Source organism: Phyllobates terribilis, unplaced genomic scaffold, assembly GCF_046119375.1.
Source record: "Phyllobates terribilis strain yellow unplaced genomic scaffold, ASM4611937v1 Scaffold_8__6_contigs__length_399053987, whole genome shotgun sequence".
Lineage (NCBI taxonomy): Eukaryota > Metazoa > Chordata > Amphibia > Anura > Dendrobatidae > Phyllobates > Phyllobates terribilis.
This window is the reverse complement of record NW_027362768.1, coordinates 31,207,997-31,228,577: the sequence shown is the minus strand read 5'-3', so window position 1 is coordinate 31,228,577 and position 20,581 is coordinate 31,207,997. Positions and strand designations below refer to the sequence as shown.

General features: G+C 46.1%; 1 protein-coding gene across 3 annotated transcripts in view; it reads left to right on the top strand.

Moving 5' to 3' along the window:
* Nucleotides 1–1,262: 1,262 nt before the first annotated feature.
* LOC141156680 (complement factor H-related protein 1-like) overlaps nt 1,263–20,581 on the top strand; it is a 494,422-nt gene continuing 475,103 nt past the window's right edge. For 2 of the 3 annotated variants that reach the window (XM_073642922.1, XM_073642920.1), the window contains exon 1: nt 1,265–1,608. In XM_073642922.1, the coding sequence (XP_073499023.1) occupies nt 1,536–1,608 (73 nt within the window). In that variant the 5' untranslated portion in view covers nt 1,265–1,535. Of the gene's footprint in view, nt 1,609–20,581 lie in introns of all 3 variants that reach the window. The other variant, XM_073642923.1, reaches the window with a different exon arrangement.

The following is a 20,581-nucleotide window of genomic DNA, read 5'->3' as shown; positions in this document are numbered from 1 at the left end:
TTCAGTGACCATTTTAATTCTGTAGCACATATAGATTGAATGACAACACATCATTTAGGGAAGCTGTCACTGACTGCAGCAGCCAGGTTGAAGTTCTGAATAGACACTGTCCAATTTTGTACAGTAGCTGCTTTTTTTATTTTTGTGCAAGGTTTATACCCCTTTAAAGGGAATCTCTCAGCAGGCTTTTGCTATATAAACTTAGGACAACATGAGGTAGGGGCTCACAGATTTCAGTGATGTCAGTTATTAGACTGTATGCTGTTGTTTCACTACAATGAATGTTTTATCACCAGTAGATTATCACTGTCTGGACTACAGGCTGATATGAGCCCTGGTCCGACCATGCCCCCTCCTCTGATAACCAGCTCACTGTTTGTAGACCATGTACATAGAAAGCTGTGGTATGGGTGGGATCAGCTTTCTGAGCACTGCTATAGCTAAGAACTCTGTGTCAGAATGGCGGCACCCAGTAAACTTAGTGATACATTGCTGGAATCAGCGTCTCTTTTCCTATATCATGCTGCCCTCAAATGAGGTAGTGAAAACCTGGTGAAAGATTTCTATTAAGGCTAAGCAGCCTAATGGCTGTGTCCTCTGCTACCCTCTCCCTTTCTTCTGATGTTAATAATTTAGTGTATTTCAGCCTGAATTCAAGCCCCTCAATAACCCCTCCATGTATCTGGTTGTAACACCCATATACCCACACCCACATTTATGCATTGAGCTGCCTATTTCCTTCTGCCTTCTATGGAACTGACCACCGTTATTGATATTTTTTTGTTTTTGTCATGTTCTTACTGTTGGTTATATATTCTCTTCCTCTTGTTTCTGATTTCAGTGCTCTTTTGATATCTCCTTATGATAAGTGGCAGCTGGCGAGTGATGGTTAGAGTGTAGATTAAGTGGTAGAATTGAAGGCAGATTTGTGCACCGGGAGTCCGGCGCTTGGTATATGGCTTTACATCTGGTAATAATTTACATGACACATTTTTCAGTAAACGTAGTTGCCGATTCCTGTCCTACAAAAGAATTCATAATGTGTGTTTGAATGTAGGGAAGTGAGAGAGCCATCACTGGTAAGGGTTAAAATGTTGGTCCCTGCAGTCACATTGTTGTACATCATAATAATTTTAAATGCCAAATTAGTGTTAAGTCTTTTATTTTTACAGGCCCTTATTTATCTGGATTTTTTAACAAGGTTGAAGAGTTCAGCCTGTGGACAGGAAACCGGCAAACTGGGTGTTAAGCTGAAATTTTTTTTTCCATGATTTCAGTGTTAACTAGAAAACAGGAAAACATGCTCTTCAGACAGCCACATGCACACAAAGAATTACTTGTCCCTGCTTAGATGAAAATCCCGCAACATAAAAATCCCTAAAGCTTTCAGATCAACAGACAAGGAAAACAGAAGCTAAGATTGCAAAATCACCACAAAAAGTGAACTGATAAAAGGAATTTAAAGGGCAGAAATAGCCAGGAAGTTCGTGTTTGATCTGCAATCCCAAGGCAGAAGTTACCAAATCCGAGTCAAAATGCTTAGACTGGACGTCATTGCTATGTTATCGCTTACTTTATGCTGTTATGCTGCACTGCCGTCTAAACCAGGTAAGTTCACAATATGGGTTTAAAAAAAGCTTACAATGTTTTAGTATTTTTTTTGAATCTGAGCAGATTTCTCTATGTACGTATAATATCTGACCGCCTCTGCTGCAGGTGATAGACACTCAGATCTGCTTGCCATAAATGAGTAGAATAGTATGGTGGACAGTTTTTCAGTGTGTAGAATATTCCTCCTTATACTTTATGGACAATATTTTTTCTTTCTTTTTTTCCCAGCAAAGAGGGTGGAAATCACAACACTGGTAAATGTGAATGTGACTCTTTTTCATTACTGTGAATGCATATTTCTAATTACACAGTGATTGTTAAATTAGATTTTATAAATATCTTATCTAAAAGATTTGGCATCTAGAATCTTATAAAAAGTCATAAAATCTGCTGAAAGACAGATTTATCTTCCTGTAAAATATCATAGGATTTTTCCTACAGTCAACAAAAAATTGTCTCATTTTTTTTATTGAAGACTACATTAAATCCTTATACATACTGTGAAGCATGTTTATGAAACATGACGGCGATTACGCTGCGTGTCCGCAAAATTAATGGACATGCTGCGGATTTTTGAGCGCAGCATAAATGCTGCGGAAAAATCTGCAGCATGGGCATTGACATTGCAGCTTGTCATTGGGGACCATGGGGGGCGGATTACCAAGCGTTTCCCAAGCGTTTACGCTGCGGAAATTCCGCAGCATATGCGCTTGTAAAACGCTAAGTGGGCACATACCCTTAGGGAAACGCTTGGGAAACACTTGGTAATCCGCCCCCCATGGTCCCCAATGACAAGCTGCAATGTCAATGCCCATGCTGCGGATTTTTCCGCAGCGTTTATGCTGCGCTCAAAAATCCGCAACATGTCCATTAATTTTGCGGACACGCAGCGTAATCGTCACCATTGACTTGCATTGAATATCCGTGTCAGTACATTTGCACACACGGATATTATGTGTTTCTATGTGCGGATGGTACCCAAGTCTGGCGGAGAGGAGACTCTCATCCAGACTCGGATACCATAGAAACTGTAAAAAAAAAAGAATTTAAAATAAAAAATAAAGTTTATACTCACCTTCTGATGTCCTCCCGGTGTTTTGTCTGCTCTGTCCGGTCTATTGCAATGCTCCCGCTGTTGTGAAGGACCTGCCATGACGTCACTGAGTCATGTGACCCATGACATGGCTCAATGACGTCACCGCAGGTCCTTCACAACAGCGCGAGCCGCCCAACACACCGGACGTGGCAGAGAGAACACCGGGAGGACACCAGAAGGTGAGTATAAACTTTATTTATTTTTTTTTACCATTTTATTCTTTTTTTTAACTAACTTGGTCACACTTCTATAAATCCATGCCGGTTGCATGGATTTATATAGTGTGAACAAGTTGTCAAGCACTTTCCAAGTGATGCTAAAATCGCTTGGAAAAGCGCTTGATAACCCGCATGCAGAAATGCATGCAAAGACGCTTGTCAAACGCTACTACCTGGTGGGAAAAACGCATGTAAAAACCGCATGCGTTTTTCCTGCCAGGGAGAAGCGTAAAAAATATTCAGCATTTCTGCATTGTGGGCACATAGCCTAATGCTTTTCCTCTGTAATGAGTTCAGTGTTAGTAAGTAGTGCTATCCACATGTGTTTCAAATCAAAATTAGTTATTTCAGTATTTGTAGAAGAAATCTGTGTAAGACTAGGTTCACACTACATCAGCGCTCTCCGCTGAGCAATGCGTTGGGGATTCTGTCGTAGCAAATCATATCTTTGTGCATGTCAGTAAAAGAGAAATATTGCCAGTACAAATATAGGCCAGACAGTGTGCACCGAGACTTTACCGGCTTATTTCAAGTAAATAGCTCCATCGAGCCTGTGTTGCAATACTCTTTTTTCAGGGATTCCAACAGAAACACGCAGTGCTTGATGGAGAACACTGTATTAAACGGAGTCTCACTCGTTACTACAGTGACAAGTCATAAATTGAGCAATAAAGTTTTGATTCGCTCATGTGTAACTTACACATTACATTATTTATCAATATATTAGAACATATAATACGTACAATGTAATGTGTATTACAATGAAAAACAAAATGCCTAAAAAAGCCCATACAGAAACAGACTTTTAATACTTTATTAAAAGCCATTTGCAGTGATCTAGTTTGAATCATTTGGGCCTTTATCAGCAGATTTCAGGACTATATAAACATCCCTGCTTAAACTTATGCCCTTTTAACTGCTGTTAGTTTGTTTCACCTCTATAACCAGTTTAGCAGAAAGTGGCTTACAGACAGTCTTCACTTGCTAAGTGGTTCCTAATGCTTTATTACTCACAGAGTGTCAATGCCAAGTCTCACCAAAATAGATCATTTATATTCTTTTTCCACACAAAATGTCTCTCACCATGGCTGCATACTTCTAGATGACACAGAGTCCCAGAGCTCACAATTATAACAAGAAAGGTGTAGATCATGTTTATTTCTGTAAATATGATTTTACTGTGTAACTTGATAGAACATATATAGATACTAGCTATTGAGCCCATTCAAAGCCCGGGTGGCGAGCATTCTTATTGGTATATGGTCTCCCATGCAGGTATGTGCTGCCCCCATCCTGGTATTTGTGCTCTCCAATCCTGTTCCCCCATCCAGTTATGTGCTGCCCGCATCCCTATCCTGGTATGCATGGCACCCCTCACCCCCAATCCTGGTATGCATGGCACCCCTCACCCTCAATCCTGGTATGCATGGCACCCCTCACCCCCAATCCTGGTGTGCATGGCACCCCTCACCCTCAATCCTGGTACGCATGGCTCCCTTCACCCTCAATCCTGGTACACATGGCACCCTTCACCCTCAATCCTGATACGCATGGCACCCCTCACCCCCAATCCTGGTACGCATGGCACCCCTCACCCCCAATCCTGGTATGCATGGCACCTCTCACCCTCAATCCTGGTATGCATGGTACCCCTCATCCCTATCCTGGTATACATGGTACCCATCATCCCTATCCTGGTATGCATGGCCCCCCCCAGATCCCTATCCTGGTATGCATAGTATCCCTCATCCCCCAATCCTGGTATGCATGGCACCCCTCATCCCCCAATCCTGGTATGCATGGTACCCCTCACCCCTCAATCCTGGTATGCATGGCACCCCTCTTCCCTCAATCCTGGTATGCATGGCACCCCCTATCCCCAATCCTGGTATGCATGGCACCCCTCATTTCAAATCTGGTATACATGGCACCCCTCATCCCAATCCTGGTATGTATGGCACCCCATTTCTCATCCTGGTATGCATGGCACCCCTCATCCCAAATTTGATATGCATGGCACCCCTCTTCCTCCAATCCTAGTATGAATGGCACCCCTCTTCCTCCAATCCTAGTATGCATGGCGCCCCTCTTCCTCCAATCCTGGTATGCATGGCACCCCTCTTCCTCCAATCCTGGTATGCATGGCACCCCACCATCCCCAATCCTGGTATGCATGGCACCCCTTATCCCCAACCCTGGTATGCATGGCACCCCTCATTTCAAATCTGGTATACATGGTACCCCTCATCCCAATCCTTGTATGCATGGCACCCCTCACCCTCAATCCTGTTATGTATGGCACCCCTCATTCCCCAATCCTCGCATGCATGGCACTCCCCGTCCTGCAATCCTGGTATGTATGGTACCCAATCCCTCATCCTGGTATGCATGGCTTTCTCATCCCCAATCCTGGTATGTATGGCCCCCTCAACCGCCCAATCCTGGCATGTGTGGCCCCTTCATCCCCAATCCTGGTATGTATGGCCCCCTCATCCATATCCTGGTATGCATGGCACTCCTCATCCCCCAATCCTGGTATGCATGGAACACCTCACCCTCAATCCTGGTATGCATGGTACCCCTCATCCCTATCCTGGAATACATGGTACCCCTCATCCCTATCCTGGTATGCATGGCCCCTCATCTGAATCCTGGTATGCATGGCCCCCCCAGATCCCTATCCTGGTATGAATAGTACCCCTCATCCCCCAATCCTGCTATGCATGGTACCCCTCATCCCCCAATCCTGGTAGGCATGGTACCCCTCACCCCTCAATCCTGGTATGCATGGCACCCCTCTTCCCCCAATCCTGGTAGGCATGGTACCCCTCAATCCTGGTATGCATGGCACCCCTCTTCCCCCAATCCTGGTATGCATGGCACCCCTCTTTGCCCAATCCTGGTATGCATGGCACCCCCTATCCCCAATCCTGGTATGCATGGCACCCCTCATTTCAAATATGGTATAAATGGCACCCCTCATCCCAATCCTGGTATGCATGGCACCCCATTTCTCATCCTGGTATGCATGGCACCCCTCATCCCAAATTTGATATGCATGGCACCCCTCTTCCTCCAATCCTGGTATGCATGGCACCCCTCTTCCTCCAATCCTGGTACGCATGGCACCCCTCATCCCAATCCTGGTATGCATGGCACCCCATTTCTCATCCTAGTATGCATGGCACCCCTCATCCCAAATTTGATATGCATGGCACCCCTCTTCCTCCAATCCTGGTATGCATGGCACCCCTCTTCCTCCAATCCTGGTATGCATGGCACCCCTCTTCCTCCAATCCTTTTATGCATGGCATCCCTCTTCCTCCAATCCTGGTATGCATGGCACCTCTCTTCCCCCAATCCTGTTATGCATGGCACCCCACCATCCCCAATCCTGGTATGCATGGCACCCCCTATCCCCAACCCTGCTATGCATGGCACCCCTCATTTCAAATCTGGTATACATTGCACCCCTCATCCCAATCCTGGTATGCATGGCACCTCATCTCTCATCCTGGTATACATGGCACCCCTCATCCCAAATTTGATATACATGGCACTCCTCATCCCAATCCTGGTATGTATGGCACCCAATCCCTCATCCTGGTATGCATGGCTTTCTCATCCCCAATCCTGGTATGTAGGGCCACCTCATCCCAATCCTGGTATGTATGGCCCCCTCATCCGCCCAATCCTGGTACGTGTGGCACCTTCAGCCTTCAATCCTGGTATGTATGGTACCCCTCATCCTCCAATCCTGGTATGTGTGGCCCCCTGATCCCTCAATCCTGTTATGTGTGGCCCCCTCATCCCCCAATCCTGGTATGTGTGGCCCTCTCACCCCCCCAATCCTGGTATATATGGCAACCCTCGTTCCTTTCACACTGCACACATACAAAAAAAATACTTATACTTATACTCACCTTTCTTCCCTGTGCTCCAGCACTGCTGTGTCCTGTTCTGCCGGAGGCCGGGGGAGGAATCCGGCGCCGAAGCACCGCGCTGTCTGGCGCCATTTTACTGAAGACACACTGCAAATGTGTCTTCAGTAAAATGGCGCCGGATAGCGCTATGCGCATGCGCCGATTCCGACTCCTTCACTCTGCCCCTGGTCTCTGGCCAGACGAGAGGCGCCGCAGCATCGCTCCTCCCGGTCAGGTAAGTATGGCGCCGGAGATCGCGGTATGCATTCAGTGTCTACGCATACCGCGATCTACGGCGCCATGCACTCCTCTTACCTGTAACAGCTCCATGTGTTCTTCTGTCCAGAGCTAGACTGCGCATCACGCATGCGCACTCTATAGAGGCTTCAGACAGAGGGAGGCTTGGCCAGTTATATTATCTATATAGATATATATATATAGATATATATGGTGGTTAGTAACCACAAAGTTTTGTCAGGACTAGTGATGGGCGAGCACTAAAATGCTCGGGTGCTCGATGCTCGGGTCGAGGACATTGGAATACTCGGGTACTTGACCCGAGCAACGAGCCCAATATACTGTAAGTCTATGGCAAACTTGAGCATTTTTCAGACGGCTCCCTCCGAATCGCTTAATATCTGCATGACTACATGTGCACATGCGGATATTAAGCGATTCAATGTGCGGAAGGTACCTGGGTTTGGAGAAGAGGAGACTCTCCTCCAGACCCGGGTACCATAGTACCTGTTAAAAAACAAGAATTAAAATAAAAAATATACATTATACTTACCTTCTGATGGCCCCCGGTCTCCATAGCGATGCGTTCTGGCTTCCCGGCAGCTCGCGATGGTCTAAAACGGCCTGCCATGACGTCATTTAGTCATGTGACGGGTCACACGACCGCTGACGTCGGCAGTCACATGACTAAATGACGTCATGGTAGTTCCTTTTACACAACTGCGAGACACCGGGAAGACTGGACGCATCGGATAAGGAGACTTTAACTAACTTGGTAACACTATATAAAATCTATGCCGGTTGCATGGATTTATATAGTGTGACAAAGTTGTCAAGCACTTTCCAAGTGATGCTAAAATCGCTTGGAAAGCGCTTGACAACCCGCATGCGAAATCGCATGATCAAAACGTTTCAATTACGCTTGTCCCTGGCAGGAAAAACACATGTAAAATCCGCATGTGTTTTTTCTGCCAGGGAGATGCAGAAACGCTCAGGAAAAATCCGGAGCATTTCTGCATCGTGGGCACTGAGCCTAACGAAACCAAAATGGATTTTCCTGGGAAATATGTTAAGGAACATCCTTTCCAGGGTAATGACTTGTATATAAAGCAAAATAAATAACCAAAAACAAAAATGCTCCTACACACCTTGGGCTAGGTTCACATGTACCGTTTTTGATGTTTTTTTGCACTTTTGAATTTCTTTCAACCGTGACAAATGCATTCACCAGGAAATGTCATTTTATCATTTTACAACCTTATCTGGTCACGTGGTGTGTGAGATATCATCCGATACATCGTGTTTTATTTATGAAGGAGGGGCTCTGAAAGTCACAAAGACTATTTTTATAAGGCCATCAGGCAGCCTTTACTATTCTTAAAGGGCCAGCAGTCGGCCCTCACTATTCTTAGAGAGCCATCAGCCGGCTATGTTTCATTGTTCCCATTACTAAAGAGTGGGTCTCCTATACTGTTATTGCGTATGCAGTGAGTGGCAGGGCTGCTCAAAATTTGGACGCACCCCAATATCACTTTGAAAATTTGGATGCACCCCAAAACCCCTTTGAAGAGACTTAGAGGAGGGCCTCCTGAAAACAATGTTCCCATTATTAGGAAGGAGGTCTCCCATTGTGTTTGCCTATGCAGTGAATGCAAGGGTTACCAAAAATTTGGAGGCACTCCAATGCCCCTTGGAAGAGACGTGGAGGTCAGAGGTCAGAGTCAGAGTTATGATGCGCCCCCTGGGCCGTGGGGTACCTGGTGCTGGGCCGGTAAATGCTGGAGGATGTCACAGTGGCGGTGGCCCAGGGCGGTCCTTCAATAGGGGAATATTTACAGGGGATTATAGTTTATAAAGTTCGTGACGCCACCTGTGGTATGCGGCTAAGGGAGCCGCCGCTGCGGAGCAGGTCCTCTGGAGCTGATGTTACAGCAGCAGGGATGGTGTGGCTCTCCACAAGTAGAGCTTAGCTCCAGGGCAGTGTAGATGTGGTAGGTTGTGCTGGATGTTGTAGTGCAGGGGCTGATGGCGCAGCAAGAAACACAGAGACAAGGAAGTGCAGTCCTCAGGGTCTTTACTCACGGTTATTGCAGTCCAAGATATAGACGCCAAAGTAACTTCCCTCATCGTGCTGCGCTTACTCAGGGAGGGGTTCAGTCCACCCTCAGATATCTCCGGAGTACTTAGCAGGACCCCCTTCTGTGTTCTCTCTCTGGCCGTTTCCTGCACCTCATACCTAGTGTCCCAATCCGGTACCTGCGGGCATTGTCGGGCGACGTCTGTTCCGTCCCCTGGGTCCTATATAGCTACCTTCTTGGTGAGACTGGTATGGACTGTTGGCTGCAGGACTTGAAATTAGAGATGAGCGTTGTTCGACTCGAACTGTTCGCCAATCTCAAATTCGAGCTGTTTTGGGCGGTGTTCGAGCCGTTCGGCGAACACGAACGATTTGAGAAAAATTCGGCTGTTCGAGGTTATGTTCGATAACTGTTCGTGCACCAAAATCATAACTGGATTTTTTCTCAGTAATGATGAAAATTAATGTTAATACGCAGTTTGAGTGTACAGCGGGGTGGGGGGAGGGGCAGTGGATGGATCTCTGCAGGAATAATGAAGATCTCCATTTTTTTTTCTCTTTCCCGCATTTACAGTGGGGAGGTGCAATCTGTCAGCCTATCAGCAGCGCACACACGGAGCGAAGTGCTTTTTTTCACACAAGCAGGGGCATGTGTCATTGGCAGTGTATGTCACATGTCCTTGCCCTATAAGACCAAGCCATTTTCCCCGTCGCCACCATTTTCTCACTGCTGCAGCTGCATGTTAGACGGCACCGCTGTTGCTGTGTGCGCTATACCTTGTTAATTTCAAGCCAATTTTCGCACAAATCTACAGATAGCTTGGGAGTAGGGAATAGTTGTGATTGCAGTCCTTTTAAGGACTAGGTTACAGCATTTCCTACGACTTTTATCAGGCATGTATGTGCTCTTAAATAGATAGATTGTGGGAGTAAAGACTAATTGTAATTGCAGTCCTTTTCAGGACTAGGTTACATCAGTTCCTATCAGTTTTTGCCAGGCAGGTCTGTGCCAGTGCTGTGCAAGTTTTTTTCACAGCATTTGGCTGAATCTAGCAAAGCTAATCCTTTTTGGCCTATTGCAGAGTGTGTTAGTCAGTGGAGTAGCCTATCTGTGTTGCAAGATATACCACCTGTGTATAGAATACCAATTTTTTTACTGCACCTAGTGAAGTAAAATCTTTTGGGCATAGCATCATTCTATTAGTCCATCTATACTGACCTCCATCAGGTTGCAAACTGAATATAATTTTTTGTCTGCATCTAGCTCTGAAAAAATATTTGGCCTTCTAGCAGTGTGTGGGACTTTCTCTATTAGTCCATCTATACTGACCTCCATCAGGTTGCAAATTAAAAATAATTTTTTGTCTGCATCTAGCTCTGAAAAAATATTTGGCCTTCTAGCAGTGTGTGGGACTTTCTCTATTAGTCCATCTATACTGACCTCCATCAGGCTGCAAATTCAAAATAATTTTTATCTGCATCTACCTCTGAAAAAATATTTGGACTTCTAGCTGTGTGTGGGACTTGTTCTATTAGTCCATCTATACTGACCTCCATCAGGTTGCAAACTGAATATAATTTTTTTCTCCATCTAGCTCTGAAAAAATATTTGGCCTTCTAGCAGTGTGTGGGACTTTCTCTATTAGTCCATCTATACTGACCTCCATCAGGTTGCAAATTAAAAATAATTTATATCTGCATCTAGCTCTGAAAAAATATTTGGCCTTCTAGCTGTGTGTGGGACTTGTTCTATTAGTCCATCTATACTGACCTCCATCAGGTTGCAAATTGAATATAATTTTTTTCTGCATCTAACCCAGCCAATAGTTTTGGCCTAATACCACAGTTTAGCCACTCAGCTCTGCTCGGTTCCCATCCATTGTTTTTTTGTGCAAACAACTCCAGAGTTGTGAATTAGTTAACCACCAAAATGAGTGGAAAAAGGCCTGCTGCTGGTGGAAAGGGGAATAGGCGTGTTGGGAAGGGGAAAAAAGGTTGTGTCCGTGGGGTAGGTGTTAAAGCAACAGTAACATCTGCAGAAGAAAGACCATCTTCCAGCCAAACTAAAATGTCTACTTCTTTTAGCGGACAATGTGATAAGATCCCTTTCTTACGGCCACGCCAATCGCTACAAATTCCAGATGAGGCACAAAAACAGCAGGTGCTTCAACGGATATCAAGTGCTCCTTTAAGTGGGCTCTCCTCCACATCAACTTCAACATCACAAATACTCCAGTCCTCAAAGGTGTCACCCCAATCGCACTTGCTTCCTCACAGCTCCCAAATCTCCAGCTGCCCGTCTGAGTATGAGGTAGAACAGATGGTTGAGTCTGCAGAGCTGTTTACTCATACTATAGCCTGGGAATCAGAGGTCGACTCCAGCGCTTCTGTGAATCCAGACGAGGAAATGATCTGCACTGATGCCCAGAATCTTTATGACTCGGATCCAGGACCAGACGCAGAAGGTTCTGACCATAATGTAGACCCTCATTCCCAAACTGTAACTCCTGTTGGTGGAGACAATGAGGAAGACGATGATGAGACTCAAATACCTGATTGGAGCGACAACTTTAGTTTTTTGTCAGGGCAGGAACAGGTTGGCTCTGAGGACGACGGGTGTGATAACGCACAGGGTGATGATGATGAGGTTGGAGATCCCACTTACTGTCAACCCACAGTCAGCCAAGAGATGAGGTCAGCAGAGGAGGTGGAGGAAGATGCTAGTGACGACGAGGTCAGGTTGCGCCTTCCTGGACAGAGACGTAGTACTGGAAGCACGTCAACAACTGCATCCTCAAACACAACTCTGCCTCTCACCACAAGTCGTGGTGGCTCTTCAGGTCGCATGGGTGCTAAGCCTTGCATAGCCTGGGCATTTTTTCAGATCGATAAAGATGACCCAACTCGTGTTATCTGTAACATTTGTCAGCAAAAGCTAAGTAGAGGCCAAAAAATACATAGTTTGAGTACTTCATGCATGAACCGGCACATGGACATGAAGCATAAGTGCTGTGGGAAGCTCAGTGTGCTACAATGCGGTCTAGCCGGCCGGGCCAACCACCGTCTGCCATATCTTGTGCATCCGCGGCCTCTTCATCCTCTGTGACTGGGGGGACAGCAGTCACACCTGTTTTGGGGCGCAGACCTGCCACCTCTTTACCCGCAACAGCCAGCGTGATTGGCAGGTCATCATTTTCTTTGGAGCTGGTAACACCAGCTGGTGTTGAGCGCTGTCCGACATCGATAGCACCACCTTTGGATCAAAGCAACCTAACATGTCCGCCTGCTTCTTCCTCACAGACCGGCAGTTTGCCGGGGACACCCTTATCAACCCCGTCTAAGCACAATAGCCAGCCCTCGGTCCCTCAGATGTGGACAAGTAAAAGACCATTTCCTCCTAGCCATGAGAAAGCTAAGAGGTTGAATTTCACCATCTGCAAGCTCTTGGCTACAGAAATGCTGCCTTTCCGCCTGGTGGACACAGAGGATTTTCGAGACCTTATGTCCGTCGCAGTGCCCCAGTACCAGATGCCCAGTCGGCACTACTTCTCAAAGAAAGGTGTGCCTGCGCTCCACCAGCATGTCGCACACAACATCACCCCTTCTTTGAGAAACTCTGTGTGTGACAGGGTGCATTTCACTACAGACACTTGGACGAGTAGGCATGGACAGGGGCGTTACATGTCGCTGACTGGGCACTGGGTAACTATGGTGACAGCAGGACAAGGGGCTGCTGTCCAAGTCTTGCCGTCCCCACGAGTTGTGCGTCAATCCTCTTTATGTCAAAGTTCCTCCACTGCTTCTGCCTCCTCAACCTCCTCTCGGTCTTCCACCTGCACCCAAAGCCTGTCTGGTCATGCCACAAGCTTTCTAACTGCGCAGAAGGGATCCTGCACACCTCCTTACTATGCTGGCAGTAGGGCTCAACGTCATCAGGCGGTTTTTACTTTGAAATGTCTGGGAAATGTGAGTCACACAGCTGAGGAGTTGTGGTCAGCTCTGGAGAACCAATTTCATGAATGGTTGTCTCCACTGGACCTGAAACCAGGGAAGGCCGTGTGCGACAATGCTGCAAACCTGGGTGCGGCCCTTCGCCGGGGCAATGTCACACACGTGCCTTGTATGGCTCACGTGTTGAACCTGGTTGTCCAGCAATTTTTAGCCCACTATCCCAGACTAGATGGCCTTCTGCAGAGGGCATGGTCGCTGTGTGCTCACTTCCGCCGTTCGCATCCCGCAGCTCAGCGACTTACATCTCTACAGAAGTCGTTGGGCCTGCCACTTCACTGGCTAAAATGCGATGTGCCTACCCGGTGGAATTCAACTCTGCACATGTTGCAGCGACTGTGGCAGCACCGACAAGCCCTGGTGCAATACGTTCTGACGTATAGCCTGGGCCAACGAAATCCAGAGGTGGGGTAAATCACGCTGGAGGAGTGGTCTCAGATCAGGGACCTATGCACCCTTCTGCACAGTTTTGAAATGGCGACGAAGATGTTTAGTGCAGACGATGCCATTATCAGCATGACTATTCCGGTGATTTACATGCTGGAGTACATGTTAAACAGAATTCGGAGTCAGGTGGTGGCACAAGAGGAGGTGGAGGAAGTAGAGGAGGAGGAGTTGTATGCGGAAGTGCTAACATCTGCAAGGTACAGACGGTCGGCAGCACCAAGGCGGCAGGCATGTGAGGGTGGGGGAGATGGTTTTACCAGGGCGCATGGTAGCAGCCAAACTAGTGAGGAAGGTGCAGGAGCCCAGGAAGAAGTGGAGGACGAACTGATGGAAGACTCATCAGATGAGGGAGACCTTGATCACATTTCTGTTGTGCGAGGTTGGGGGGAGAGGACAGAGGAAGGAAGCATGATTGTTACCTCGCCACCAACACAACAGGGACTTAGTGCTCCTGGATGCGCAACACACATGAGTGCCTTCTTGCTGCACTACCTGCAACATGACCCTCGAATTGTGAGAATTAGAAATAATCCTGACTACTGGGTTGCCACACTGTTAGATCCCCGGTACAAAAGTAAATTTGCAGAAATTATTCCTGCCATAGAAAGGGATGCATGCATGCAGGAGTAGCAGAGACTGTTGCAGAATCTTACATGTGCTTTTCCACAAAACACCAGTGGTGCACGTAGTGAATCTCACAGTTCCAACTTGCCAACCGTGGGACCGTCGAGTGTTCAGCACTCAAACCGTAACAGAACCACAGTATCTGCTGGTAACATAAATTTTGCAGAATCATTTCACCACTTTTTTAGCCCATCCTTTGCAAGGCCACAGGAGACAAGAAGTCTGACACATAGTCAACGCCTAGAGACGATGGTACAGGAGTATCTCCAAGTAAACATTGAAGCCATGACTGTGTCACTGGACCCTTGCTCTTTTTGGGCTTCCAATATGGATAAATGGCCGGAGCTAGCCACTTCCGCCTTGGAGATCTTGTCATGCCCCGCAGCCAGCGTTCTGTCTGAACGTGTGTTCAGCGCTGCTGGTGGTGTGCTGACAGATAAGCGCACGCGGCTCTCCACTGATAATGTAGACAGACTCACGTTCATAAAGATGAACAAATCATGGATCCGAAACGACTTTTCTACCCCTGTGTCATCCTGGGGAGAGTAAAAGCTTGATGATTGGTTAAAATCACCCTACCAACCGTTTTAAGCTTTCAAATTACTAATCATGTTTATCTGTATCTTGGCTGGAAAATAATTTGGGCTTTGTAGCAGTGTGCAGCACTGATTCTATTAGGCCATCTATAATAAGCTCCACCAGATTTAAAATTACTAATCATGTTTATCTGTATCTTGACTGGAAAATAATTTGGGCTTTGTAGCAGTGTGCAGCACTGATCCTATTAGGCCATCTATACTAAGCTCCACCAGATTTAAAATTAATAATAATTTTTAGCTGCATCTAGCCCGGAAAATAATTTTGGGGCTCCGAGATGCGCAAGACACATAAGTGCCTTCTTGCTGCACTACCTGCAACATGACCCTCATATTGTCAGAATTCGAAGTAATCATGACTACTGGGTTGCCACACTCTTAGATCCCCCAAACTTTTCGATCAACCTTTTCATTTTAATAAAGACCAAAAAAATGGTCATTTTTGAAATTATAAGCATTAGCAGGTTATTAGAAACTGAAATCAAACAGTTTTCAACTCAAAACTTTATTCTAGGTGATGTTACATTTGCACATAGGAACGCTTGTTCGAAAGGAGCTTCTGAACTCTCTCGTCCATTGAATTTGTCAGGTTTTGGATGGTTTCTGCTTCAATTGTTTTGCATGAGGACAGAATACCCTCCCAGAGCTGTTGCTTAGATGTGAACTGCCTCCCGCCATCATAGACACTCCTTTTGATGATGCTCCAGAGGTTCTGAATGGGGTAGAGGTCAGGGGAGCATGGGGGTCACACCATAAGTTTGTCCCCTTTTATGCCCATATCAGCCAGAGATGCAGATGTTTTATGTGCAGCATGAGATGGTGCATTATCATGCAAAAAAATGATCTTGCTGTGAAATACACGGTTCTTCTTCTTGAACCATGGCAGGAAGTGCTGTTTGAGAAAATCCACATACATTATGGAGTTCATCTTTAGCGCCTTCAGGGATCCTAAAGGGGCCGACAATCTCTCTCCCCATGATTCCAGCCCAAAACATTACTCCACCTCCTCCTTGTTGGCGCTGTAGCCGTGTTTGCGTGGGGTGTCCATCAACCAGCCATCCTCCACTCCATCCATCTGGACCATCGAGCGCTGCACGGCACTCATCCGTGAACAAAACAGTTTTGAAATCAGTCTTCATGTAATGTTTGGCCCACTGGAGCCGTTTCTGCTTGTGTGAAGTGGATAGAGGAGGTCGACAGGATGGCGTATGCACAGCTGCAAACCTCTGAAGGACCCTGCATCTTGTTGTTCGGGGGATGTTGGAGGCACCAGCAGCTTCAAAAACTTGTCTGCTGCTATGACAAGGTTTTTTTGCCGCTGCTCTTTTAACCTGACGTAATTGCCTGTAGGAAAGAGTCCTCAATTTGCCCTTATCAGCACGCACACGTGTGTACTGTGAATCAGCTACATACTTCTTGATTGCCAAGACACTTCATCCTGATCATCGCACAATGTTGATTGTAGTCATGCCTTGACCTAAACACTCCACAATTTGTTGCTTCTCAGCAGCCGACACATCCTTTTTCTTTCCCATTTTGGCAGAAAATGTAGGCTGCTTAATAATGTGAGACAGCCTTCTTAAGTAGTCTTGCCTTTCATTGGACACACCTGCCAAACTAATGAGCACAGGTGTCTGCAATTGCTTACAGTGATATAAAGAGCCCTGACACACATCACCATCAATGAGTTTAACTGACAAACAAACAAATTCTTCCCTTATCACTCCTAAACACTTTTTGCATAATAATTTGGAACACAGTGTACATGTGCTTTTCCACAAAACACCAGTGGTTCACGTAGTGAATCTTACAGTTCTAACTTGCCAACCGTGGTCTGTATGGAGTTGTTCAATAAAGGGCCCAAAATTAAGATAACATAGATGGGAGAGGTCTCTATGAATAGGAATTCCTAAGTATTTGATACCCTGTGAGGGCCAGGCAAAGGGAAAGTTGGACTGGATGGAATCCTATATGGATTTGGGGAGGGAGACATCGAGGGCCTCAGACTTCGCTGCATTGATTTTAAAATTTGACCATGTAACAAAGTGATCTATTTCAGCCATAACAGCATGGATGGATATATGTGATTGAGTGATATATACTAGGTGTCACGCTACTGGCGATACTGGACTGGAGGTCAGTGGCCAGAGCAGATGTGTACAGGTGACCTGACCGTGGGAAGACTTCTGGGGATGCAGTATATGGCGGTAGTAGTTCACCTTGTCAGAAGATGCAGTATATGGCAGTAGTAGTTCACCTTGTCAGAAGATGCAGTATATGGCGGTAGTAGTTCACCTTGTCAGCAGATGCAGGGGCCCGCCCGAGCAAGGGCCGGCCGGGATCACACACGAGCACCAGGTTCGTTTAGGCAATAGGAGTTCGAGATAGGAACAGCAGAGTCTTTACAAGAAGCAGGAAAGCGCCAGCAGAACACCTTCCAAGTCAGGAGCTCAGATAATGCTTCACTCAGTTAGACTGAGCACCACAATACTCAGCAACAGGAAGCTGCACAGGGCCAGGTATATATAGCAGGTCCAATCAATCTCAATCAGGGCGGGAACAATCAGCAGGGCAGGTGATGATCTCTATCCCAGACGAAGTTCATATGGTTTCAGGCAGGAGTTAAACAAGTTCCGAATAGCTTCACAGCAAAGGAACAGACTAGCAAGCAATGGGTCACAGGTTCAAATCCTAACAATACTCCCCTCTTAACGGCGGCCTCTGGACGCAATTTGCCCAGGCTTTGCAGGATACTGCTGATGAAATTGTCTAATCAAACGGGGAGCATTGATGTTGCTTACTGGTTCCCATGAATTTTCTTCCGTGTCGTAGCCCTGCCATTTGATTAAGTATTGTAAACAATTTCTGTGTATTCGGGAATCCAAGATCTTTTCCACCACAAACTGCTCCTGTCCGTCCACTTCAATTGCATCGGGAGGCAGAGGGGAACGTTCTGGAAATGGATTGGCTGTGGCGGCTTTCAACACAGACACGTGAAACACGGGATGAATTCTCATTGATGTTGGTAGCTGTAGACGTACGGCCAATGGACTCACAATCTTACTGATTTTGTATGGTCCCACAAACTTTTGTCCTAATTTAGGAGAAGGAATCTTCAATTTCAAATTCTTAGTGGATAACCACACTCGATCTCCAATCCTAAACGTGGGAGTGGGTCTACGATACCTGTCGGCAGCTTTTTTATATTTCTCCTGAGCTTCCCTTAATGTGTCTTTCAGAAGATTCAGATTTCGCGGGAGAAGAGAGATTCTTTCTGCGACTGCTGGTATTAATGGTGCCACAGGATTCTTGGGAAGGATGTTTGGGTGATATCCAAGATTTGCAAAAAATGGCGTCTGTTTCGTAGAGGCATTCTGTGAATTGTTATATGAAAATTCCGCAAATGGCAACAGATCTACCCAGTCGTCTTGCAGATGGCAAATATAACAAAGAAGATACTGCTCCAGCGTCTGATTTGTACGTTCTGTCTGACCGTTAGATTGGGGATGATAAGCGGTTGACAATCGTACCTTGATGTCTAGCGCTGAGCATCGACTGAGCCAAAATTTAGATGTAAATTGCACACCTCGATCTGAGACGACTTCATCCGGCACTCCGTGGAGGCGGAAAACATTGCAAATTATCAGATCAGCTGTATCTTTTGCTGAAGGCAGACCTGAACACGGGATAAAATGCGCTGCTTTCGTAAGTCGGTCCACTACTACCAGAATGGATGTTTTTCCCTTGGAGTCTGTTAGGTCTTCTATAAAGTCCATTGAAATCGATCCCCATGGTCGAGTTGGGATGGCGAGAGGCTGCAATAGTCCCATAGGAGATGCACGTGGAGTCTTATATCTGGCACAGATGTCACAGGAATTAACGTACATCTTCACGTCTTCTTGAAAGTTAGGCCACCAAAAGAAACGTGACAAAAATTCCTGCGTTTTTTGTACCCCTTTGTGCCCTGCAACTTTAGAATCATGCACTAGTTGTAGAACTTTTAACCGAACTGCTTCTGGCACATATAGTCGTCGACCATCGGTCCATACTTGATTTTTAAAAAACAGATGCACGTCCCCTGATGGACGTGATAGAAACGAGTCTGTTTCGTATGCTGCTTTCAAATCTTCCAGCAAATCTCCATCATGTATTACTCCCAAGATCTTAGTATCTGCCACAATGGTTTTGGGTGTTGTCACGAGGTTAGCCTCACTTGAAAACATTCGGGATAATGCGTCTGCTTTCTTGTTACGGGAGCCTGGTCGGTATGAAATTACAAAATTGAATTGATTCAAAAACAGAATCCAACGGGTCTGCCGAGGAGAGAGGCATTTTGCAGACCTGATAAACTCTAGATTGCGATGATCGGACAACACTAGAATTTGTTGTGCAGCCCCCTGGAGATGATGTCTCCACTCTTTGAATGCTGATATGATGGCGAGCAATTCTTTATTTCCCACGTCATAATTTTTTTTGGCTAAAGACATACGTTGTGAGAAAAATGCGCAGGGATGCAGCAACTTCTTTTCCCCTGTCCTCTGAGAGAGGATAGCACCGACCGCACAGTCTGAAGCATCCACCTCGACGATAAAAGCCAATTCAGGGTCAGGATGGCGTAGTATGGGAGCCGTCGTGAATTTCATTTTTAAACGAGAGAATGCTTCTTGCGCTTGGGGGGTCCAGATAAATTTTGCTCCTTTTTTTGTTAGTTGCGTGATGGGTGCCACGATTTCTGAAAAATTCTTGATAAAACGTCTGTAAAAGTTGGCGAACCCCACAAAACGCTGAACTTCTTTCACATTTTTAGGGATAGGCCACTCGGTGATAGCTTGCGTTTTCTTAGCATCCATCCGTAATCCTTGAGGTGAAATGATGTATCCCAAGAACTGGATCTCTTCTTGATGGAATTCACATTTTTCTAATTTAATATATAACGAATTCTCCCTTAACAGTTGTAGCACTCGTCTTACGTGCGTCTGATGTTCCTCCACAGAGTTTGAAAAGATCAGGATGTCATCTAGATAAACGACCATGAACTGGTCCAACAGGTCTCGGAAAATATCATTTGCCAGGTGCTGGAAAGTAGCTGGAGCATTGCAAAGTCCGAAGGGCATCACTAGACTCTCAAAGTGTCCATATCGGGTACGAAAAGCCGTCTTCCATTCATCCCCAGGTTTTATACGTACTAAATTATATGCCCCACGTAAATCTAACTTAGTGAAGATTTTCGCACTTTGTACTTTTTCTAGGAGTTCCGGGATCAACGGTAGGGGATAACGATTTTTGACCGTGACTTTATTAAGCTCCCTGTCGTCCACTACTGGCCGTAGTGCTCCATCCTTCTTTTTAACGAAGAATATAGGGGCTCCAGCGGGCGAGGATGATGGACGGATGAATTTTTTGCTTAGATTTTCATCAATAAATTCTTAGAGAGCCTTCAGTTCAGGACCCGCTAGAGGGTAGATAGTTCCAAACGGTATAGCCGCCCCCGGGAGTAGCTCTATTGGGCAATCGTACGGTCGATGTGGGGGAAGTGTATCCGCTCCCCTCTTGTCACAGACATCTAAGAAATCTTCATACACCGCTGGCAGCTGAGGCAGTTCTGGATTCTGAGCTGCTTCTAACGAGGACTCACTTGGAACCTCCGCCTGAACTTCGTTTTCGGGGAAACTAATCTTTTTCATCTCCCAATCGATGATAGGGTTTTGCTTCTGCAACCACGGCAGACCTAAAATGATGGGAAA